The sequence below is a fragment of the Anopheles arabiensis genome, chromosome X (assembly GCF_016920715.1).
Source record: "Anopheles arabiensis isolate DONGOLA chromosome X, AaraD3, whole genome shotgun sequence".
NCBI classification, from domain to species: Eukaryota; Metazoa; Arthropoda; class Insecta; order Diptera; family Culicidae; genus Anopheles; species Anopheles arabiensis.
In genome coordinates, this window is record NC_053519.1 from 10,223,049 (window position 1) to 10,244,448 (window position 21,400).

Sequence of the window (21,400 nt, forward strand, 5' to 3'; positions counted from 1 at the left end):
TAGATCCAAGAGCCAAAACAATGCTAAAACAGCACATTACCACACGGCATTTCTACGGCCGGTCGCCACGGAAGAATCGAGTCTAAACATCAAATCTGTCGCACCATCATTCTCTTTTTCTCCTCTATGTTTCATACCTACAACAGTACAATGTCTTATACCAGCGATCGGCTAAGTACGGCTGGCGAGCCGCATGCGGCTCTTTGATATCGAGATGGTATGGTGGCTCTTAACCGTTCATATATTCCAAAGAACGTTCACACATTTTTGCTCATGGTTTAACAGTTTGGCTCTTGACGTGAAACTCTACGAACATTTTTGTATAATTTTGCTCTTTCGGTCGCATATTTTGCCGACCGCTGCCTTATACCATGCCAAACCATACGATTATCATGTATTAATGATTGAAATTTTGTTACTCGTTCCGCAAAATTTTACTTGAATACAAACCATTTAAGTGCTCTCCAACCATTTAAGGAGCACGGAATATTTGTGTTTGAAAATAAATTTGCCGAGGCCCACATATATTAAGTGCCTATACTTAATAGACTATTTTTGGGGGCCTTTCCGTTTTAAGCTCGTAGGCTGCAATTTCAGCCTGTCAGCTGTTTGCATTGTATAGCAGTTTTCGAGCAGCTATCTAAGTGGGTATAATATACAGGTGGGCTTATCCCAAGGTGTTTGTATTTAGAAGGCTGATTTTTGTCGCTTCTGTTTCTGAATGAAGATTTTAAGAGTGATTTGTGTATTCGTCAAGCCTCCAGAAAGCTTGTTTGAACAAAAAATTTCACCCATCTTGTCGAAAAATGTTGTTCAAATTTGGTTATATACACTTTGATTCTGGATTCCACCACCTGATCTCTTTAATGCACCTTGGAATAAATGTAAACAACACCGTGTTTTGCCATATTCTCGAGCAGGTACTCGAATCTAATTCTAGCTTTGAGGCTAGTATAATCTAGACCGAAAATTGCAGGCTAGTTTTTTGTGTGGTTTTGTATGGAGTGTTAACATGATTTCAGCCTCCAACTGTCAAACTCCTTACAAAAAACTAACTAGAATCGTGAAGGCCCCCAATGTTAGATTTAAGTCTAGTCCATAATGATACGGCCAACCAGGCCGTCCTTACGAGAAATAAAATTAAAAAAAAAACACGTATTAAAAGTGATGTTAGTATAAAAAATTGAGGAATGCAGTATTGATACTTCTGATGTATTGAGGAAACGAGGCTACAATTTGATAAAAAATTTGTGGAACTAAAACATTAATATGCACTTCCACTCGATCACTAAATGGTCTTCTTTACTTTGTAACTCATACACTTGATTGAAGCTGAAACATACCAGAACAAAGCTCTCAAAACGCTCGCAAACGGATTCTGCACGTGACTGCATACGAATCGCTTTGTTGGCTCTCTAGATAATGTCGAAGAATCGAAGCACCAAAATCTTTTTGAAAGCAAGTGTCATCCTGTTCCATAACACTTCCGCAAAGAAACTGCAGAATTAAATAGTTACACTTCATGTCTTTTTTTCTTTCTTTTCAAAATGTATTATTATTTGTTTGTTGTGTTTGAATTAGCCAATGGCCATGGATCATAACGCCATGGCCGCATGGTTGACATCGAGGGTTTAAAAGAATATTTAACAAATACACACATACACAGACGTAGTAATGTACAAAGTAGTGTCTAGCCGCATCCAAGGCGTTAAGCGTTTTTTTCTTCATCTTCCTTTTCTGTTGTTTGTCTGTTCAGTAATTAAGATTGCGCATACAGCATTTCATGTTTGCTTGTTTGTGTTTATGAGGGTCGCGCTGAAATGATTTCTATTCCTCCAGTATCCGTTCTTCCCCCCGGTACCGTAAGGGATGTGCGCACATTAAGGTGTCCTTACAGCTAGGAGCCGATTGTGGCCGAAGCTGGCCTGAACGACCTGCACCGTACAAATACCGTCGCATTTACCCTAGTTTCTATTGCATGTTCTGCTGTGTTGCGTTGAATTGGCTCTCCCCGTCCCTGGTTTGTGGGATGTACGCTAAAAAATCTTATATATGTGTACGTGTTACTTTAAACCTATCGGCTGCCCCATCTTAAAGATAAACCGCCGTACGCAAATTTTTGTCTCTCCTGCGTTATATATGTGTATATGTCTATTTTTTTTACATGCAGTTTGTACATGAACGATGTATATATTCAGTAAGATATATAAGTTGTGTTTGTGCGTATTTACTAACTGTAGTTATCGTTATTGTTTTGCGTTGTACGTTTGCATATTGCGATTGCGTGTTTTTTTTTTTTTACTTCCGGAGGAGGTGGGGAAAAGGTGGCAGAGAATAAGCTGTCTCGCTGTGTTCTGTGATGAAGCGTCCGAGTCTTACAAGGAACTGGGTTTGTTTGTTTGTTTGTTTTTTTTTTTGTTTTGTTTTAGGTAAACGAACTCATGCTTCCAGTCATAGTACATTCGTCGATATTTGCTACTCTTGTAATTTTCACATACCTCGTCCTACCGTCCCAATTACCCTTAACTTTACGTGGCTAGTGTGCTGCAGTAAATCAGCTTGTCTAGCATTATTACAGTTCTTGGCTTGCCATTAAAAGTTAGTTGATAAACTGTGACGCGTTCGCAGTTGTTACAAAACCGCCCCACGAGCACACCTATTTTTCTTATCATACTAAATTCCCTCCCTTCTTCTTTGGCCCGCTCACAGCAGAGCACGCCGTGCTGGGCCGCGCGGGCTATGCCGTCAAACCGGTTCACATTAACTACACTACTGTACGCAAGTACACTCGTTGTTGCTGTCCCATCTCCCAGAGCTCTATGCTACGCTACCAGTCACTTCCATTGCTCACGGGCGGGGGCGGAGGGATATTTTTTTGACTATAAAAGGTTTGAGCTGCTATCAGCTCACAAACAAAAGCATGAAGCAGCCGATCGCGTTAACGATTCACCTGCGATTGCACGACGCGCGTCGACTCCCCTGCTTAGATCGACACTATTTCTTTACGTCCATCCTCATGCATAACAAACCACGCATACAAATCTGCACTGGATGTAGGCTCTCCGGCTTCCGCAGGACGTATCTATTATACTAGCGCGATCGAGCACGGTCGCAGTTGTGGGATAAAGAAACAAAAAAGAGGTCTAGCAAGCCGCCGTATAACGACAGTGGTGTCGGTGTTGCGTTTTCTACTGCAGCATTTTGCGGGGGAATTTTGTGTTGCTGTTGCCAGTTTTATCAGTTTTTTTTTTCCATTGTATAGCTATGGCCCTAATTAGTTAAAGCTGCAAAATGTAGATACATTGCAGTGCTTACACCCATACACAGTCAACTAAAACTATAAACATAAACCACCAAAGTCTTTTTGTGTAGATCGCATCGGCGCTATTGCACTGTTTTTGTTGTTGTTGTGGCCGTGTTTTAGCGGCTAGCAGCGGCTCGAGCCGCCGCACATCGGTTAAAAAACGGTTCACTTGCTATCGCAGCAGCATCGACAGCGATTTCATCACGATTTCCGATCCTTGCTGCCAGCGCCGTAGTCGTCCTCGTCGGTATCCTTCGCCTTCGGTGGCACGTTGTCGGCGAGCGGGTCCCGGTTCAGCAGCTCCTTCGCCCGGTGCTCCCACATCTGCGGATTGGACCGGACCTGGTGGACGGCCAAGCGGCACGAATTACATTAGTTCAACGGGAAAGCTCACCGCCACTGTCGGCTGATGCGCAGCAGAGTGTGCAGAGTGCCTACCTTGTAAGTATTCTCCTGGACGTACGAATCGGGCTTCCCGTAGTCGGGTGGGTTGGAGTACGGGTCGTAGCCCAGCACGGACAGCATCGGGGCAATGTCTGCCATGTCCCGTATCACGTCGCTCGGTATCTTGCCGACCCACTTGGACAGTGCCTCCAGATTGACGGGCTTAATGACCTGATCGGAGGACCGTTCCACCCTGCGAAACGAAACGACAACAACGGGTACGTGAAAGGTGTGCTAAAGATTTGGAGGCGGCGCACCGCAGTTGCAGCTTACTTCGACAGTGCCACCCCGTTCTCCTTGTTGATGAACTCCTCGTGGTGCAGCACGGAGTCGTTCCAGGGAATGTCGAGAAAGTGCAGTATCTTGCGCATCCACTCTTCCGGGTGCAGCACCAGCTGCTCGTAGTACACCATCATGCACCGGTCGCTGCCAATCTCCTTGCACTGCTCGTGCATCGTCTGGATCGCCTGGTTCCACTTGGTCAGGCACTGCCGGTAGCTGGTCAGATCGAACCCGGTGATCGTGACCTTGCGCGAGATGATCGAGTGCACGGTGGCCCGCCCGTCCCGCACCATGAACAGGAACTTGGCCGCCGGGAACAGCTCGATCACGTACGAGCCCATCTTGAGCGTGAGCGGATCCTTGTTGCAGAGCCGCGGGGCCGGATCGCCGTGCTTGGCAATGATCTCGAGACAGAACTGGGCGATCGCCCCGTTCAGCACCTCCTTCGTGATGCCGGCCTCCACCAGCCGGACCGATTCCTTCTCCGACTTCATCCAGTGGGAGCGCAGCTGCAGGATGCGTGGTATAACGCGCGTTTCCTGACCGCAGCTGGTGGAAATAAACACAAAACAGCACATTAGCAGACTAAACTTAGCGATGGGCAAATGATGTTTTCGTCGGAATCGATTCCGGCTAGCTGCGAAGTTTTCTGGAACCGATTCTGGATTCTGAGTCTACTCCAGAATCGGCTCCGGAATTGGTTGCAGAATCGACACCCGAATCGACTCCGGAATCGGAATCAGTTCCGGAATCGAAACTGATAGCCGCAAAAGATCAATATTTATTTGTAAACGATCAATTTTCATGGAAATTCCCGGACTGATTAGGCTTCTGAAATTTCTTGTTTCAATTCAAGACCTGATTCTCATTCCGGGGCTAATTCCAATTTTGGAGTCAATTCTGATTCCGTTACTGGAGCACATTGCGAATCCTAGGTCGATTCCGGAGTCGATTCTGGATTCGAAGTCTACTCCAGAATCGGCTCCGGAATTGATTCCGGAATCGACTACAGAATCGGCTCGGATTTGGATCCGAAATCAGAATTGGATTCAGAATCAGAATCGGCTTCGAAATCGGAGTCGGTTTCGGCATCTTCATCTTCTAAGAATAAGCGTTTGGGTCCAATGATGCTACGTATTGATAGCCGCAAAGGATCCAAAATTACTTGTAAACGATTCATTCTCATGGAGATTCCGGGAATGATTTCGCTACTGAAACTTCTTATTTCAATTCAAGAACTGATTCTCATTCCGGAGCTAATTCCAATTATGATGTCAATTCCGATTCCGTTATAGGAGCAAATTGCGATTCCTAGATCGATTCCGATTGCGGAGCCGATCCTGGGTCCGGGGAATCAACTCCGGCATCAGCTCCGGAATCGGAATCGATTACGGCATCGGATCCGACCTCCCACCACTAGATTAAACCCACAAGTCCAGCACTAGATTAAACTGATCGGCCTCTACTCTATCGCACCAACAGGCTCGCTTACCGTACTTCCGGATGGGCATCTAGCATGGCGCGCATCAGCGTGGTACCGGAACGGGGCACACCGCCGATAAATATTAGCGGCATGTTTCGATGGTACCGATAGTTGCCACCGCCTTCCGCCGTCTGAGGAAGAGAACAACGAACAAAACATAAAATTAATAGGTCATGTCGCCCCAATAGAAAACTGTCCGCGGGGAGTGAAACCTGTACCTGCTCATCTCGCACCATGACACCGGCACCGTGGGCACTGCTGCTGCTGCCGCCCCAGCACATCGATCGCACGTCCGCCCATTTCCAGAGCAGCACCAGCCCGACCAGACAGCCGACGGCGGCCAACGGGAGCTTGCGGTTGCGCAACACTAACCGCATGATGTCTACCTTCTCTAGTGCGCTTCGGTTGCTTCGGTTGCTCCTAGGAGGCTAAGATTCAAACACGCCGCTTTCGCGTATGTGCTAGCGGGGCTTGTGTGTAGACAAGCGGCGGGTTCCGATTTCGTCAACGTGCACCCGAACCAGCGTCCGAAACAATAGTGACAGCGGCGGCGTTCTGGCGCTTATCAGCTTTAAAAGATTAGCCACTTACCCGGTCAACAAACGAACGAACGGGGTTTTGGCGTGTATTAGTCGCTTCCCTTTGTGACCGCTAAAATGAGACAAATGTTTGCTTTAATAAAATGCTATGCTACGGCATAGTAAATGCACGAATGATCACTCACCGTTCTTCAACTGCTTGCGGAATATTTCCTTAGCGTGCTTTTGTCCCGGAAGCGATCGCAGGCGATATGTTTTTTTTCTTTCTTCAGTTTTTTGTTTGTTTCAGTTCAGCGCTGTTAGTTTAGACAGTTAAAAGGTTAAAGCTAAAGGAAACGAACGCGTTTGTGCAATTAATTCGCCCTGTATCGGTTTCCCCGGTCCGCCCGGCACGTGCAGAGCGCCGCGCGCGGGAAGATATATTGGCAAAATTGACGTGGCCGGCGCTCCGTTGGCGACCGCGAGAGTAGAAGGGAGAGAAGAGAGGGAAGAGAAGGGGGAAGGGGGTAAAGTGTCGTTATGCTTCGCTCGCGAGATGTTGCTGATGGTTGCTCTCGGTCTGGAAAGGCGATACAATGCACAACCGGGCACAGCAGCAGTAGCTGACGCTGGATGGGGAAGTCTAATGGTGTGCGCCGTCGTCCCGTCGGCCCCCGGGGTCAGGTGCCGAGCCCATTGCTACGGTCACTAGCTATCACGGGCATCGGTTCCCCTGCTCCCGGTAGAACGTGTCTACCATGCAAAACTCGCGCTCCGCTCGTCGGTGTTTGCTTGGTGCTCGTGGGGTTCGATCGATCGGTTCTCGCAGGGGTTGCACGGGGGTCGTCTGGCGGGTTTGTTCCGCCGTTTAGCACCACCCCACCGGTGACCGCATTCTACCGTTACCGCAATCAATTACTACTGCGCTGCTAAGGGGTGCTAACTTTCTACCCCTCCAATCGGGCGTGTGACCACACGGTGACGGGTTGCGTTCGAGCGCGTTATGTTCTTTTTTTCCAACGAGCCAACGGAAAAGAATGTGACACGTGTGAGCGATAGGGAACCGATGCAGTAGCACGCTAGAACCCGGCCGTGCATCCGCAGCTCATCCGAAATGGGTCTCGGCGCGTCAGCATGTAACGCTTATCGTTCCGCGTGTAACGGTGCGCGATTTCATCAAATCGCGCGACGAACGTGACGAGCTGCTGGTACAATCAATCAGCAATCCGCGTATCTAGCGCATGCCACCAACCAGGTGTTGCCTGTCCCGCGTCGGCCGATGCTCCTTCCGGGTGGTTTGGAGAATGCTGGTTACGCTGTGGCTGTGAATTGAAGAGACGGGCAAAAGAAGAAAAAAAACAGACACGACGAAATGTGTTAGCATTGCGTTTGGAACTGGGAAGATGCTGCTCTAAAACGTGTAGACCACTTGGCAGCCCTCACTGCTGACGGCTATTGCATTCCAAACCCGGGCTGACACTCAATACAAGCCCGAACCCAGGGGGACAATGTGGCCAGAGGGGTTCGCGTTACTTCTGTTTGCGTCCAACACGCGCCCATCTGTTGCGGAGGCAAAGTGGCTACATTTTGCACTGGCAACATATGGGTGTAGCTTCTATTCCTTCTCCCTTAAACGGCACCCACCCAAGTCCTTCACTCTCTCTCGCGTCCCGTTCGCGTTTATGGTGACTAGTGGTGGGAGCTCGGAATCGGACCTAATTGATTCTGATTCCTAGGTCGATACCGATTCCAGCGTTGACCCCGGAGCCGATTCCGGAGCTGACGCCGGAGTTGACCCCGGAGCCGTGATCAGAATCGGCTTCACAATCGGAATTGACCTTTTTTTTCTTTTTTTTTTTTTAAGAGCAAAAAATGATTGTGTTTATTCATACACTAGAGTACATCGATTGATTCAGTTCAGTTGACGAAATCTTAACTAGGTTTCCTGCCTGGTGGTGTTTACGCTAGGGGTTTGAACTTACAGCTCAAGCTTTTCTTTTGTTTTAGGAAAAAAAGTATATTTTTTCTTTAATAACAGCACAGAGTGGCTATGTAAATGAAGCGTTTAGCTACTGTGAGGATAAAATCCATAATGAAATTGATAGGAGAAGAATATTTACAAAAGCTTACTACACTAACTACCCTAGCTTAACCTAACTTAAATGCGAACTAGGGTACTAAAATAAGTTCCTTATACTATCCGAATCCGAATTTATACAGGTCTGTCGAAGTCGATCTAGGATATCCTGGATCTTCTCCGTTAAAATGGGCAAACCAGTTTGTGCATGCAGGTCTGTGGTGGGGTACCGATTTGGCAAGTTCATTATTAATTTCAAAAACCTGTTTTGAATGGTTTGTAACGATTTAAAATTGGAATTTGAACATTTATGCCAAACGTTACATGCATAGGTTATCGATGGCAAAACAATCTGACTGTAAATAATCATTTTGTTTTCCAGTGACAAACTTGATTTGCGCTTGATGAGAGGGTATAGACTCTTTAACATCCAGGTTGCCTTGACTTTGATGTTTTGGACATGATGTTTAAAACAGAGCCGCTGATCAAAAACTACACCTAGATATCGTGCGGTGCTTGTCCATGGAATGTTAATGGCACCCATTTTAATATTTCCAGCCTTACACTCTATTGTGGAGTTCTAGTACCAGTTCTGTATGGGACTAATAGCATTTGAGTTTTGTTGGAGTTTATGTTAATTTTCCAGTCGTTCAGATACTTGACAAACGTGTCAAGGCCTCTCTGAATCTCCGGGAATCTCCATCAGAATTGATCGTTTACAAATAAATTTGGATCTTTTGAGGCTATCAATACGGACCCAAACGTCTATTCTTATGGAGATTACAAAACCGACTCCGTTTCAAAGCCGATACTGATTTCGGAGCCAATTCCTATACCGGAGCCGATTCTGATTTCGGGGCCGATTCCGATTCCGGCACCAATTCCGGAGCCGATTCCGATTCCTGGGCCAATTCCGATTTCTAAGCCGATTCCGATACATGGGTCGATTCCAATTCCGGAACCAATTTCGACAGATTCCGACAAAAACTTAATTTTTCCCATCACTAATGGTGACGCACCATTAGCATGCCGTCACCACACTTACGCTTCGGTGCACAACACCGTGTTGACGCATCGCACGCAGGCTCCCCCTTCCCGCTCGTTGCCGGCTTTCTTATCTGTGTACGAAGAACACCCACACTTCCGATTTGCTGCACTTGCAAGTTGCAGAAAGATAAACTGTCTATCAGCAAACGCAGCGTGAGTGGCGCCCACAGGCAAACCCGGATACAACGCAAATGCGTGCTCGAAACCCTCCGACCCTCAGATCCGACTGGGTCGTCTGACGAGAGAAACAACACTAACGCGAAAGGGACAGCCACGGTCGGGTGTGCGCGCGGTGGCCTGGTGACGAACGCGTTTGATTAAGGGACACGGTTGACGCATAATAATGACTTTTTTCTCTCCTCTTCTTCTTGGGGAGCTTCATTGGTGGTGATGGAGAGGATCGAAGGGCGCGACGAACGAATGATAAGTTCCCTTTTTTGTCGGTGGCAAGCGGAAACAGTGAAACAGGAGGGGAGCCGGGCCAGTCAGTGTAATAATGGAATTATGTTTTCCGAAACGCACAGCAAAGGGCCGGGAGGAGGGATGGAGAAAAGTACGCGGGCGTGTAAGTGCTAAAGTGGAAAATAATTTTTCTAACACACACACAAACACACATACACATTTTTACCAATTCGATTTCGCTCATTTGTTTACTGTTTCGCTTTGGAATTAAATTAGCCCACCCGAACGCAACTCAGCTGACAAAAAAAAAAAAATATTCAAAAACATTCAAAACACGTGGCACAGGGAATGGGAATTTAAAATGCATTACGAAAATGGCACCTTTATTTTCGGGGGGGAGGTTATGGCTGAAAGGATGGATAATGGGCGGTAATAGAAGTAAACGATTTCTGTTGATTACATCGGATCGTCGTTCCAATTGGAACACGATTCCCGATCGTGAAGCTCGTTGAACAGTTGATGGCGTTTTAAATGTCTGGCCGGATGTTTCCGGTAAACAAGGGACTTTTTGGTCCATTTGGTCGCGGTTCAAAAATCGACCCACCCTCACACTACCTGTAGCCCCAATTGGCCTTGTTTTGTGCATTAAAAAAAACTCCTGATAATGACCTGCAGCCTTGTCTTGCACAGCGTGTACCCAGCATAATCTTGCAAACATTTTTGCTTGAGAAAATTGAGTTTACATTGCAATGGTGCTGCGTAGCTAATTCAATATTCCACTTGGCAAGTTTTACCATAACAAATACAAAACGATTCCCCAGGCGGCGCTCGACGCAAGTTGCTTGCGCGCGCGCTCCAAACACAATTAAGAACACGTTTTAGAACCCTGCCCCTCGCCAGACTGTCAGCCAGCGCCAATGTGGCAGGGCAATTAATCGTTACAACATCTTGCTGTTTTCGCTGTGTTGTGTTATAACTATTACTACTGGAACATTGTTTGTACCGATCGTTATCAACCGGGGTCCAGTGCTGCTTGCAGAAATAAAGCTTTAATTCTTGGTTTTAATGGAGGAATTGCTCAATATTGCTTGAGGAATCATCCATGAATGACGAAACGTGACAAGGATATTGGTTTTACATCTTCCCCCTGTTAATTGTAGCGATAATAAGCGATGCACTCTCCATAGTCTTTTACCGTGCCATAGTGAAATAGAGCCTTTAACCTCCATGTGCCGCGTATTCAACATAAAACTACGATCAATTCAAGTTTAACTCCCAAGAGGCGTTCAGAGAAAGACTCAGGCAACAGCAGTCCCCAGATTCTTGAAAATTTGTTTGTGATTTCGTTATTTATATTTATGTTATTTACTAACTTCTCATTCGTTCCCTGAAACCAAATGTTTTTCGCGTTCTGTCTCACTTTGTGTGGATCGACTCAGTATGTCAGTATAGGTATTAATTAAGAACTCATGTAGCTCACAAATCCGATGAATTAGATAATAAAAAAAAATAAATAAAAATAAATAGATGTACTCATAGCACCGCTACGCAATCTGTGGATGATCACCTAAACCGACAAAACATCACTCGCCGGTCAGCACTCAATCAATGGCAAACGAGAAGGCAATAAACTGTTACAAATTAACCGTGCATTGTGCGCGACCAACTGCCAACAATTTCGCCTCGGATTGATGGTGCAGATCCCCATGGAAACAGTTTCGCGGTTTTGGCTTAAACTCACCCTCCCATATCCCACACTAGTGTTGGGTAAATCTGATTCAGATTCATGAATCTGGAGTCAAGGAATCTCTAAGCTCTCTAAGGAATCTCGCAGGAATATCTCCAAAAAATCATAGAATTTGAGTTTCTTATTATTCATCTATCATCATGATGTAACAACATTGTTGTTTTTACAAGTTTGTTTTGCTACTGGGCAACGGTCAATGCGAGACTTCAACCCACGACGGGCATTCATAATCTCCAAAGATTCATAAGACCGTGAGCTTCTTATTAATCATCTTACTAGCGTAACAATCTTGTTGTTTCTACCAGTTTGTTTTACTACGGGACAACGATGCATGCGAGGCTTGAACCCACGACGGGCATGTTGTAAAGTTGTGCAATGTAACCACTGTACCATGGGATTGCGCAGATACAGTAATTTGAAACTCAAACATCTCTACAGATTCATGAATCCCTGAAGGTTTATGAATCTAAAAGGATTCAGGAATTTTTCGACGTTCATAAATCCTTGGAGATTTATGGTTCTTTAGATCCTCAGACAAGGGAGATTCATCATTCTTTGGAGATTCGATTCGCGATTCGAACCACTCATCGCCGAAGATTGAGAAGCATGAATCTCAACGAAAGATTCATGAAACCCAACACTACCCCACACACACACACACACACACACACACACAGTCTTTCTCGGCAGGCAAACTATCGTTTTAAACGCCTCGTGCCGTTTGCAGCGTACCATTGAGCCGAGAGTTATTAACTATTGCATTTCCTTCCCGTACACAGCCACACAGCAGCCTCCCAGACACTTGGTATGTGTGTATGTGTTTGTTGTATTGATGAGCAGGTTTTGTAATGTACATCCATCCAAGGCAAGGGTTTTAATGGTTGAGGGTGAGACATTAACAAATCAATAATCAGCAGACGAACGGGAGGTAATTAAGTTTTTGCGTGCCACCAGAACAGCGCTGGTTCATTTTGCAGCAACGGGCAGGATACGGCAAGCTGGATCCAATCTTCGATCAACCCAGCGAGGGACAGCGTGACGCTTGCTTTTGGTATCATTTTCGATCAATTCCGGGTTACGGCGAAGATGTTCTAAAATGAGTGCTCTGTGCGCAGCATTCGGCGAAGAAAGCGTACACACACTTATCGCACCATCATGCATCACATCGCACACTTGAGCGCAAAAACAAAAACAACTGTTTCTCGTGATACTAGAGATGTAGATTAGATGTTTGATCGAGCAGTACTGTGTTATCGTGTTGCTGGAATGTGTAGATTGCTGCTCAGTACACTAGAAAAAGGAAATCGAATAGCAATCACAACAAAAACATATCAAACCAAACCAGCCGGCATGTTGCGTTTTGCCGATATATCAGACAAAGTGCCGATGTATCAGTTCCTTCCGTTTTGTGTTTTTGTTTTGGTTTGTCTAATGACATGAAAAAGTGCATCACGCGATGCAATTCTGCTGGTGCATTCCTTCTTCAAAATGGAAAATTTCGGACCTATGATTCACACACACACACACACACACACACACACACACACACACACACACACACACACACACACACACACACACACACACACACACACACACACACACACACACACACACACACACACACACACACACACACACACACACACACACACACACACACACACACACACACACACACACACACACACACACACACACACACACACACACACACACACACACATACACACACACACACACACACACACACACACACACACACACACACACACACACACACACACACACACACACACACACACACACAAACAGCGTCCGTGATGATTTTAACGATAATGGCGCAAAAGAATGGTTGGGAGCAGGCCAACTTTTAACGGTTGTATGTACTTCTTCAACGCCACACGCACATACCACAACAGACAGGAAAGGGGAGGGCGTGTGTATAAGTAGGTATCCGAAAACACACACAAAAAAAAAATCCGTTAACCGTCAAATGCGGTCCGCGTGTCGGATCGGCCGCGTTAACGGGTTTTCCTGGCAGGCCTGGCTCGGATTACACGCGCGCATTCTCCCGCCGCGTGATTCTTAGATCGGCCGCCGTCGCTGTCTGTTTCCGTCCAGCTGTGCAAGCAAAGCTCGCCGAAGTGTCGCTTCATTACATCCAACAAACTGGTGACATGGCAACCCAGCGACTAGCCGCCGGTGCGTCACGGCAGATGCAAGCGACCGTCGGACGTCGAGCGATGCGCAGATTTACGCTGCAGCGATCAAAACTAGACAGCTTTAACGAGTACCATTGGCAGACGCTCCCCCCTAAGATGTGACCTCCGCTGGTAGCGAGGCCCCCCTCGCGGGGGGGAGCAGAGCCAAAAAAAAACCAGCTACATCTGGTAAGTTTGTTAATTTTCAAAATGGCACACAGGAGAAGAGGAAGGCGGCAAGTGAAGCTAAAATAACGCGCGATGGTTCTAAAATTAACACAACGAATTGTCAGGCTGTGGATTTTGTTCTGCAGTTTTTTTGCCTAATATATAGCACCGTACGCAAGACACACACACACACACACACACACATTTGGTGGTGTGGTTGTGCGAGATTGAGACGGAGACGATCTCCGTTTTCGTTTCGCTTTGAAGCATCGATCAATGCAGTAGAGCACGGCGAAGAGCGCCGAAAGATAGAAAGCCTAGGAAAACAATTCTGTGGGGTACGCGCATCTCTGGGTTGGCGCCGAATGTAATAAGCTTATTATCCCCGGCTATTTTTAGTCACACCGACCTCATCAATCGTTGCAATGCTGCTCGATTAATTGGAACTGCATAATTGAGCGTGCGAAGAATTTGCGCTCCTCTTTATTGGTAAAAAAAAAAAACAAACGGATCGAGGCAATTGGGTGCACTATTCGAACGTGCGGTGATCAATTACAATATCCACACCTTGACGGGTTCTAGCAGGGCAGTGTTGGCATGGGCTTTATCAATGTGTTTAAACAAGATGCTTTCCTGCGACTTGTCGATGAAAATATCTGCTCCAAATGCGATTCGAACATTTTACTGTCGTTGCAGCCAAAGTGTTGGCTCTAAGGCATCAATTTTTGACTCTAACGCGCCTAATTATGTCTCTAACTTTGTCAATAATTTTTTACTCCTGTAGGAACTATGATAAAATTACAAGGAATTTGAGAAGATTTCTGACAACAAATTCAACACAAAAACCGTGTCATTGATTTTTGTTTAAAAAAAACGAAACTTATTGAATTTTAAAACCATTGTTTACACCTAGAAATAAATGGCAACCTTTTTAAAACTTTATTAAAACTTCCATTCAGGCCTTTTCTTTTTCAATCCAACGAGCTGAAACTTCAGCCTGTCACTGGAGCAATATTCATCATCCAGGTTCTATCCATTTTAGCGTTGGGTTTCATGAATCTTTTGTTGAGATTCATTCATATGAATCTTCAGCGATGAGAAATTCTTTAAAGTTTCATGAATCTTCAAATAATCACGAATCTCTACAGATTCACGAATCATCAAGGATTCATTAATCTCTAAATTTTCATGAATATCCAAGGATTCATGAATACGTCCATTAAAATGCATATATCTCCTGGGATTCATGAATCTTTAGAGATGTATGATTTCCAAAATATTGAATTTGCCCAATCCCACCTCAAACTTGCCAGTTGTGGGTTCTAGCCTCGCATGGACCGCCTCCCCGTAGCAAAACAAACTATCCGGCTACTTGGTGCTTTCCAAGAAGTCTCGATAGCGTGTATAGGCTGGCATATCCACGTTGGTTGTTACGCCAAGAAGAAGAAAAATAAAAAGGTCAAGCTTTATGATTTTTAGAGATTTATGAATCCCAAGAGATACGATAATCTTTCCAATCGAGATTCAGATTCATTGAAACATTCTAAAGATTATTTCAGATTCATGAACCTGAATCAGATTTACCCAACGCTAATCCATTTGACTATTACGCCCCACCATATTGAATTTCAGGCGATTGTGTATTTGTTTCCCTATTTTCTGTTTGAAATAAGTTATAATACTTTAGTACTTTTTTAAAATATCAATTCAAACATGTTTCAAGCCATTCTTGGTAAAATATTGCTGCTTCAACATACAAATCCATTCCTTCATGAGCTAACCTGATGGAGCCTGCGACGAATCGGCGTTTGTTTCCATAGTTTTCAGGCTGGAATAAACTAGGCTGAAAATCTGAGGCTTGTTTTGCGCGTGATTTTGTATGGATTGTTTACACTATTTCAGACGCCAATTTGTAAACTCCATACAAAACAGCTGGCTGATATCGTAAAAGCCCCCTTTAGCATAAAAATGGTGATATTGAAAGTTCTATCAATGAAATTATTAACTACTTAACTTAAATTCAATAATTTTGGACCAAACAGTTTCAGGCAATTACATTAAATTTTGTTAATAAAGCGATTGACTTACATTCAAAAATTGATGCCTTAGAGACAAAAGTAGGCATGTAAGTGACAACATTTAGTGACAACGTTTTCGGCTCTTCTACGCAGCGCTTCTTACGCATGTCTATCTAGCTCCGTGTCCCCATACAGCTAGCTAGTTTTGGTGCCAGCCTTTGCTTAAGCTTCATTTCCGCGAATTTCGTTCCAAACGAGGCAGGTGGTGTAATACGGGCGCCAGTGTAAGCAGATGATGAATGGATCCGGCGTCGGTTCGTACACAGCTGTGTGAGGAGGAGGCAGGGGGGGTGGGGGGGGGTGAATCGATCGAAGCAGAATTCTGCAAGTAGAAAACAAAGCGTGCAAATCGTGCACACAGCCACAACGCTCGGGCGGGCATATGTAACCGGGGAGAAATTTCAGCTCCCCGAACACAACGAGGGCGGGGGGGGGGCCCTGCCCACCCTTCATCACAACTACATCAGCATCCCTTATGTTTATGTTGACTGCCGGGTTTTATGCATACTTTACCCACGCAAGGGCAACGGGTCGGCCAGCGGAAGCGCAGGCGCATTCAACACAATGTCCGCCAATGCCACCCACACCGTTTCGCTTGTGTGTGTGTGTGTGTGTGTGTGCATTTTTTTTCTTCTTTCGAACTGCCACCTTGCAGAGGGCAGACCGCATAAATAAAGCCATGAGTAGTTCGCAGCCGGACGCAACCACTACAATCTGGCGGGTTGGACGGTTGGGAAAGCAAACAAACAAACAAACAAATGCTGCCAAGTTCCATTTCGCAAACAGGGCCCAGCGTAGGCAGTATCAGTATCCGAGATCCGAGTTGGATCGATTGACCCCGGGGTCCGGCGGAAGGCCGCAGTTAGTAATCGCGACGGTTGACAATTCATTGGGAAGCGTCTATAAGACCTTTGTCTTTAGGATTAAATGATATCCAAAAACAAAGTAAAAGGAGAATGCCATTTTGTGGCCTCTTGGGGCTTACCAGAACAGGGTACCGTAATGCAATATAAATCTGTCCTATCCCTAAGCTAATCGTTTGAATAATCTGTTGTATTATAGTCCCTTCTGCATTTTTTGACGACCCACACACACACACACACACACATAGAGAGTTGCTTAGGTACTTGTCTTATTGCTTGCCAGAGGAGTTTCTTACACAAACATGACAGTAACTCTCGCCGCGCAGGAGATCTGGCTGGCGGACGACTCTAGATGCTGCTGCTGACGTTGGCGCGCCGTACGCTTCTTTGTTACACAGGCCCCCCCCAAGAATTGCCATGCTGGTGCGATAAGGGGTAAACAAAAAAAAAAACAACTACTAAACTGGTGGTACGGAGGAGCGAACTGGTAGTCCACAAGCGCTCAGAACCTTTCGCACCCGAGGAAGATCAATTAGCGGACGGCGTGACGTCTCCCAATGGAGGTCAAGCACCCTAACAGTCCCCGGCCTAAATTTGGCGGTTAGCGCTTTGGTGTGTGTGTGTGTGTGTGTGTATGTATCAATGCGGCGTTAAAGCCATTGGCTGAAGGGGAGGGGCGGAGGTAGACGGGTGCAGTTCCGTTACTGATGGCAATTCCAGCTGTGCCGTTTAGCAAATGCGATTCTCGGTGACTCTCGCTCGTTTGTAACATCCGTCGCCGTGTCGCATAGGAATGGATAAAGTCTGTTTCGGGAGGGGGGGAGATTTGATGTAGATTCACCACGTTACAAGACATCGGTTCGGTTTTGGAGTGCACGAGGAGCTGGGCCATCCTTTTTCCCGGTGGATTGCCCCGGGAGACTTAGGCTAAAGCAAACATCAAACCTCCTGTCGTCCGTCCCTTTGGAAAGCATTCCTTCACCAGAGTTCATCTTCAGCTTCAGCCGCGCTTTCCGCGCTCCCATCTATACCCTCGTTTATCCCCTGTGTATCTCTCTCTCTCTCTCTTCAAAACTCGCCCACTTCTGCTGCTGCTGATCGTCAACGATGAGTTTGGTTCTGGGTTGTAGTTTTTTTTTTTACGAGCTATAAGCAACCTTTGTGCCACCATTCGATTGCATCTTCCAAATGCACTGGAGAGCGATATTTCCATTGATCATGAGCCTTACTTCTTTTTGCTACGTACCGCTTTGATGCTTTTGCTCGTTCGTGGGCCGGCGGACGTCAGCAAGGGCAAGAGCAGAAGGTCCGATTCTGTTGTTGATTGCAGGCCGGGATATGACAGTTGCCGCTGTGTGCAGTGTTTCTCCGGTTGGAAGCGGTGTTGTATCGTTTGATCGAAGATCTCGTCTCACTAGACTCACACACATGCACACACTTGCACGCACCCACGTCTATGCACTTTCGCGATGGGACAGGGCAAGAGTTCCGCGCACAGAACGGCAGGCAGAAGCAACATACAAATAAACAAAAACTCCCCGAACACACACGGCAGCGCGACTTGGGCGAGTGTACACTCGAACGGCCCGGACGGTTGGATCGAACTCTCGGGGACGCAGCTCGGGCTCGACGTGCCGACTGTCATCGCTGGGAACATAAAGATCAGAGATGGCAAACCCCGGTCCGTGTGGTGAATGGACTGCAATAAAATAATGTTTCGGATTTTACTTTCTGATTGTACTGTATGTTTTTTTTTTCTACTTTACCCTTCAATCAACCAGCAGTTTTTTTTTTCATCTGATTTCTATTGTCCAGCTGCTAGCGTTCAGCATAATTTAACCTTTTCTAATTGGTTTGCCATCTCTGGCTGCCGTTTCGTAGCAATGTGTGTACGTCACAGCGTATTCGTAAAACGCCCATCACACGAAACCAAGGTGTATTAAGAAGACTAGGTGGTTGGAAAAGGCCTTTGGAGAGTGTGGGAGGAGGATTATCATTTTTCAGAAGCCTTACGTCATTTTGAAAACCGTTAACCATTAATACCTTAATACAGAGGACCGAGGAAAATACTTTAGGCTACATTCAAAATTATGCATCGGCCCAAAATTCACCTCTCGTACGCGTAGTGTGGCGAGAGCATTGTTCTGTCACTTTTCACATATATCATGTAATTTATTGTCTTTTCAGTTTTATCTGATACAATTATTCATTGTTTATCATTTTTGTTGATATCATCAATCATTAACAATTATTTGAATTCGCTCTATCTACTTGAAAAAAACAAATGTACTTGGCATAAGTGCTACAAATCCACTAAACGAGCAATAAACGGGTTATAAACGGCTCAAGCTCTCAACCGAAAAGGAATATAAAAAGACTTCGTTTAGTAAACGGTGCAAAGAAAAATATCATGTAAAAGGACCGCAATACAATCATGAGCTATGACGTCATCTATTGAGCAATCTTTATTTGTTATTAATAATAATAATAATAATAATAATAATAATAATAATGATAATAATAATAATAATTTATCATAAAAGCAAAGGAGCTTTCATTGTTTTTTCTATGGATATTTGATTTTCCTGTATTTAAGTTTAATCTGTTGCGCTTGGTGGTATCAAATCGAAAATGAGTATGCCGAATTTCGATTTTCTAACTGGCATCTGTCAACCCCTGGCAGTTTCCAAAATCGAATGAAAATATTTGTCCCATGCGATAAAGCCTTAAGGTTGTTTATCTACTGCAAAAAGCGAATCCAACCAGCGATATTATGCGTGCCAAAATTGATGTTTTAGCTTCTATTGTGTGTATATCAAAATAATGGCAGAGTCTTTAGGCAAAAATGGGCTCATTTCTAATGAGCGAATAATGGGTCAATGCAGCTCAAACAGCGTTAGGGGCTTTTGAAGCTCAGCAAGATAGTCGCCGACCACAAAAGCATCGTCGCTGTTGGGTTATTCCGTTATATTTTAAACGGAGGTAACGATTTGCTAGATCACGTCGCTGCCACAAGAACAGGCGAGATACTGATGCAATATCTTCTCATGATAGTTCTGGTGGCAGTGTTGTGGCAATATTTCGCTGATACGCTGATGATTGATCTTCATGACTCTACTTGGGAGCGCCAGCAGACTGCCAGCAGAATTATTGCTCTTAAGCTCCTTGATGGCACTGGCAATCTAATCCAGAGATGGCGGGGGTACACCTCGTCATCTGCATCATTGCTGTCGTTGGTGTTACTGCTGTGCTGCTGCTGTGGTGGTTGCCCGGTGGTTCTGCCAATTGCGCCAGCCTCTTGTCTCTGTTCAATTCAGGTGCCCTTCGAAGTAGCACTTCCAACTTTCAATCACCTCCTGCTCGTCTGCCAGGAGATTGCCAACTTCCGTATCCCGGCACATTGCGGTTTAAGGAGCAAACCCGCTCCTTGCTTCCTTCAGTCTCCTGTAAAACAAGCGGGTGTCCTTCGACTGGTAGAGCTGCTCCAGCAGCTGTTCGTCTGACTCTTCAAAACGTCGCTGCTTGGTCTGGTAGAGCAGGGTTTGCTGTTTCCTCAGTCTATAGTTCTCCACGTGCTGACGGGTTTCATGCCGTAGCTGACGGGTTTCATGCTGTTATGTTTCACAAGTCTTTATTTGGCGTTGTTTGTGGTCCGGGTCAGGTGTGGTAAGCACAAAGAGAGCGATGTCCATAGAATTTTCATGACCTATCCGTGCGCGAATTTTCATGACCTATCCTGTACTAAATCCTAACACTAATATTAACATGTACTTATTAGCTAACTGTAGGTGGTTCGTACCACAATGCTGCATTCTTTTCTGTTTTTTGAAGAGGCGAATGACGCCAATCGACTCAAAGTCTCTATTATAATAAACAAAAAAAAATCATTTTTCTCTCTAGGTAGTATGCGGCCGATATTCTGTTTGGCTGCAGTGCTGATAGTTCGTTCCACCATACACCAGTGGATTGCGAGGGGTATCGTGGTGATGTTGTTGTCCGCCAAAAGCACTTCCTCGAGCACTGTGGTGAATCCCTCCGCTACATCAGCACACTTCACCCTGTCCAGGTTGAGTCTTGGAGTGAGATGACTCCGTTGTTCGGTAACCACGGAGAGTTTCTGGCGTAGTTTTACCATTACCAGGAAATGGTCCAAGTTGACGTTGAAATGAAGATACCCACCCTCTCTAAATTATCGTACTGCACTTCCAATGTTACGGTGTGACATAAACTTTAGCTATTAAAAAGAACACCAGTGGCAATTCTCGCGTATCGATTCAAAATTATGCTCAACATAAACAGATGCAATAGCAAACATAAACAGTTGCTACTTAAAAGCGTTTCTGGATCAACGCACGACCATCATAAACAAACCACTGTAAACATCAAATACCCCGCCGAGCGAACGAGTATACTACCAAGCTTAAAAAGTACACACGATTCACAGATGGGTTAACGAATGATTACCGAAACCTTACGATTTTTTTCCTACGTCATGTATTTGCGACATCAGTGTTATTCAAAAACATCTCGTGAGCCGTGTAGGTACTTTCGATAGGATCCTCAAAAGATTTTGATGAGTCAGCGCAACCGAATATCAGCAGCTCACCGTTTTCAGAGTGCATAAACGCTATTTTTGATTAAAAATTGATTGAACAGATTGATTCTTTAATTGACCATATATTACAACAAATTTAAATTTGTCACATACTTCCGAAAAACAAACCATCTGATGTAAAGGATTATTCTGCAACGGGTAAACCATCCTTGAAAGTCATTGATAAGC

The 21,400-nt window shown here is 45.3% G+C and overlaps 1 protein-coding gene across 4 annotated transcripts; it reads right to left on the reverse strand.

Annotated features, from left to right (window-relative positions):
- Positions 1 to 2,140: 2,140 nt before the first annotated feature.
- LOC120905826 (protein-tyrosine sulfotransferase) lies at positions 2,141 to 18,239 on the reverse strand. 4 transcript variants are annotated; one of them, XM_040317030.1, is made up of 7 exons: positions 17,864 to 18,239; positions 6,238 to 7,353; positions 5,732 to 6,164; positions 5,523 to 5,644; positions 4,022 to 4,579; positions 3,743 to 3,941; positions 2,141 to 3,646 (listed from the first exon to the last, which is right to left on the reverse strand). In XM_040317030.1, the coding sequence occupies exons 3-7, from the start codon at positions 5,888 to 5,890 to the stop codon at positions 3,506 to 3,508; spliced, it is 1,179 nt and encodes a 392-aa protein (XP_040172964.1). In that variant the 5' UTR covers positions 5,891 to 6,164; positions 6,238 to 7,353; positions 17,864 to 18,239; the 3' UTR covers positions 2,141 to 3,505. The 4 variants fall into 4 exon arrangements, with proteins under 4 accessions (XP_040172964.1, XP_040172967.1, XP_040172965.1 ...); XM_040317033.1 differs by having other exon boundaries at positions 17,847 to 18,239; XM_040317031.1 differs by lacking the exon at positions 17,864 to 18,239 and adding an exon at positions 15,765 to 16,023.
- Positions 18,240 to 21,400: the final 3,161 nt, after the last annotated feature.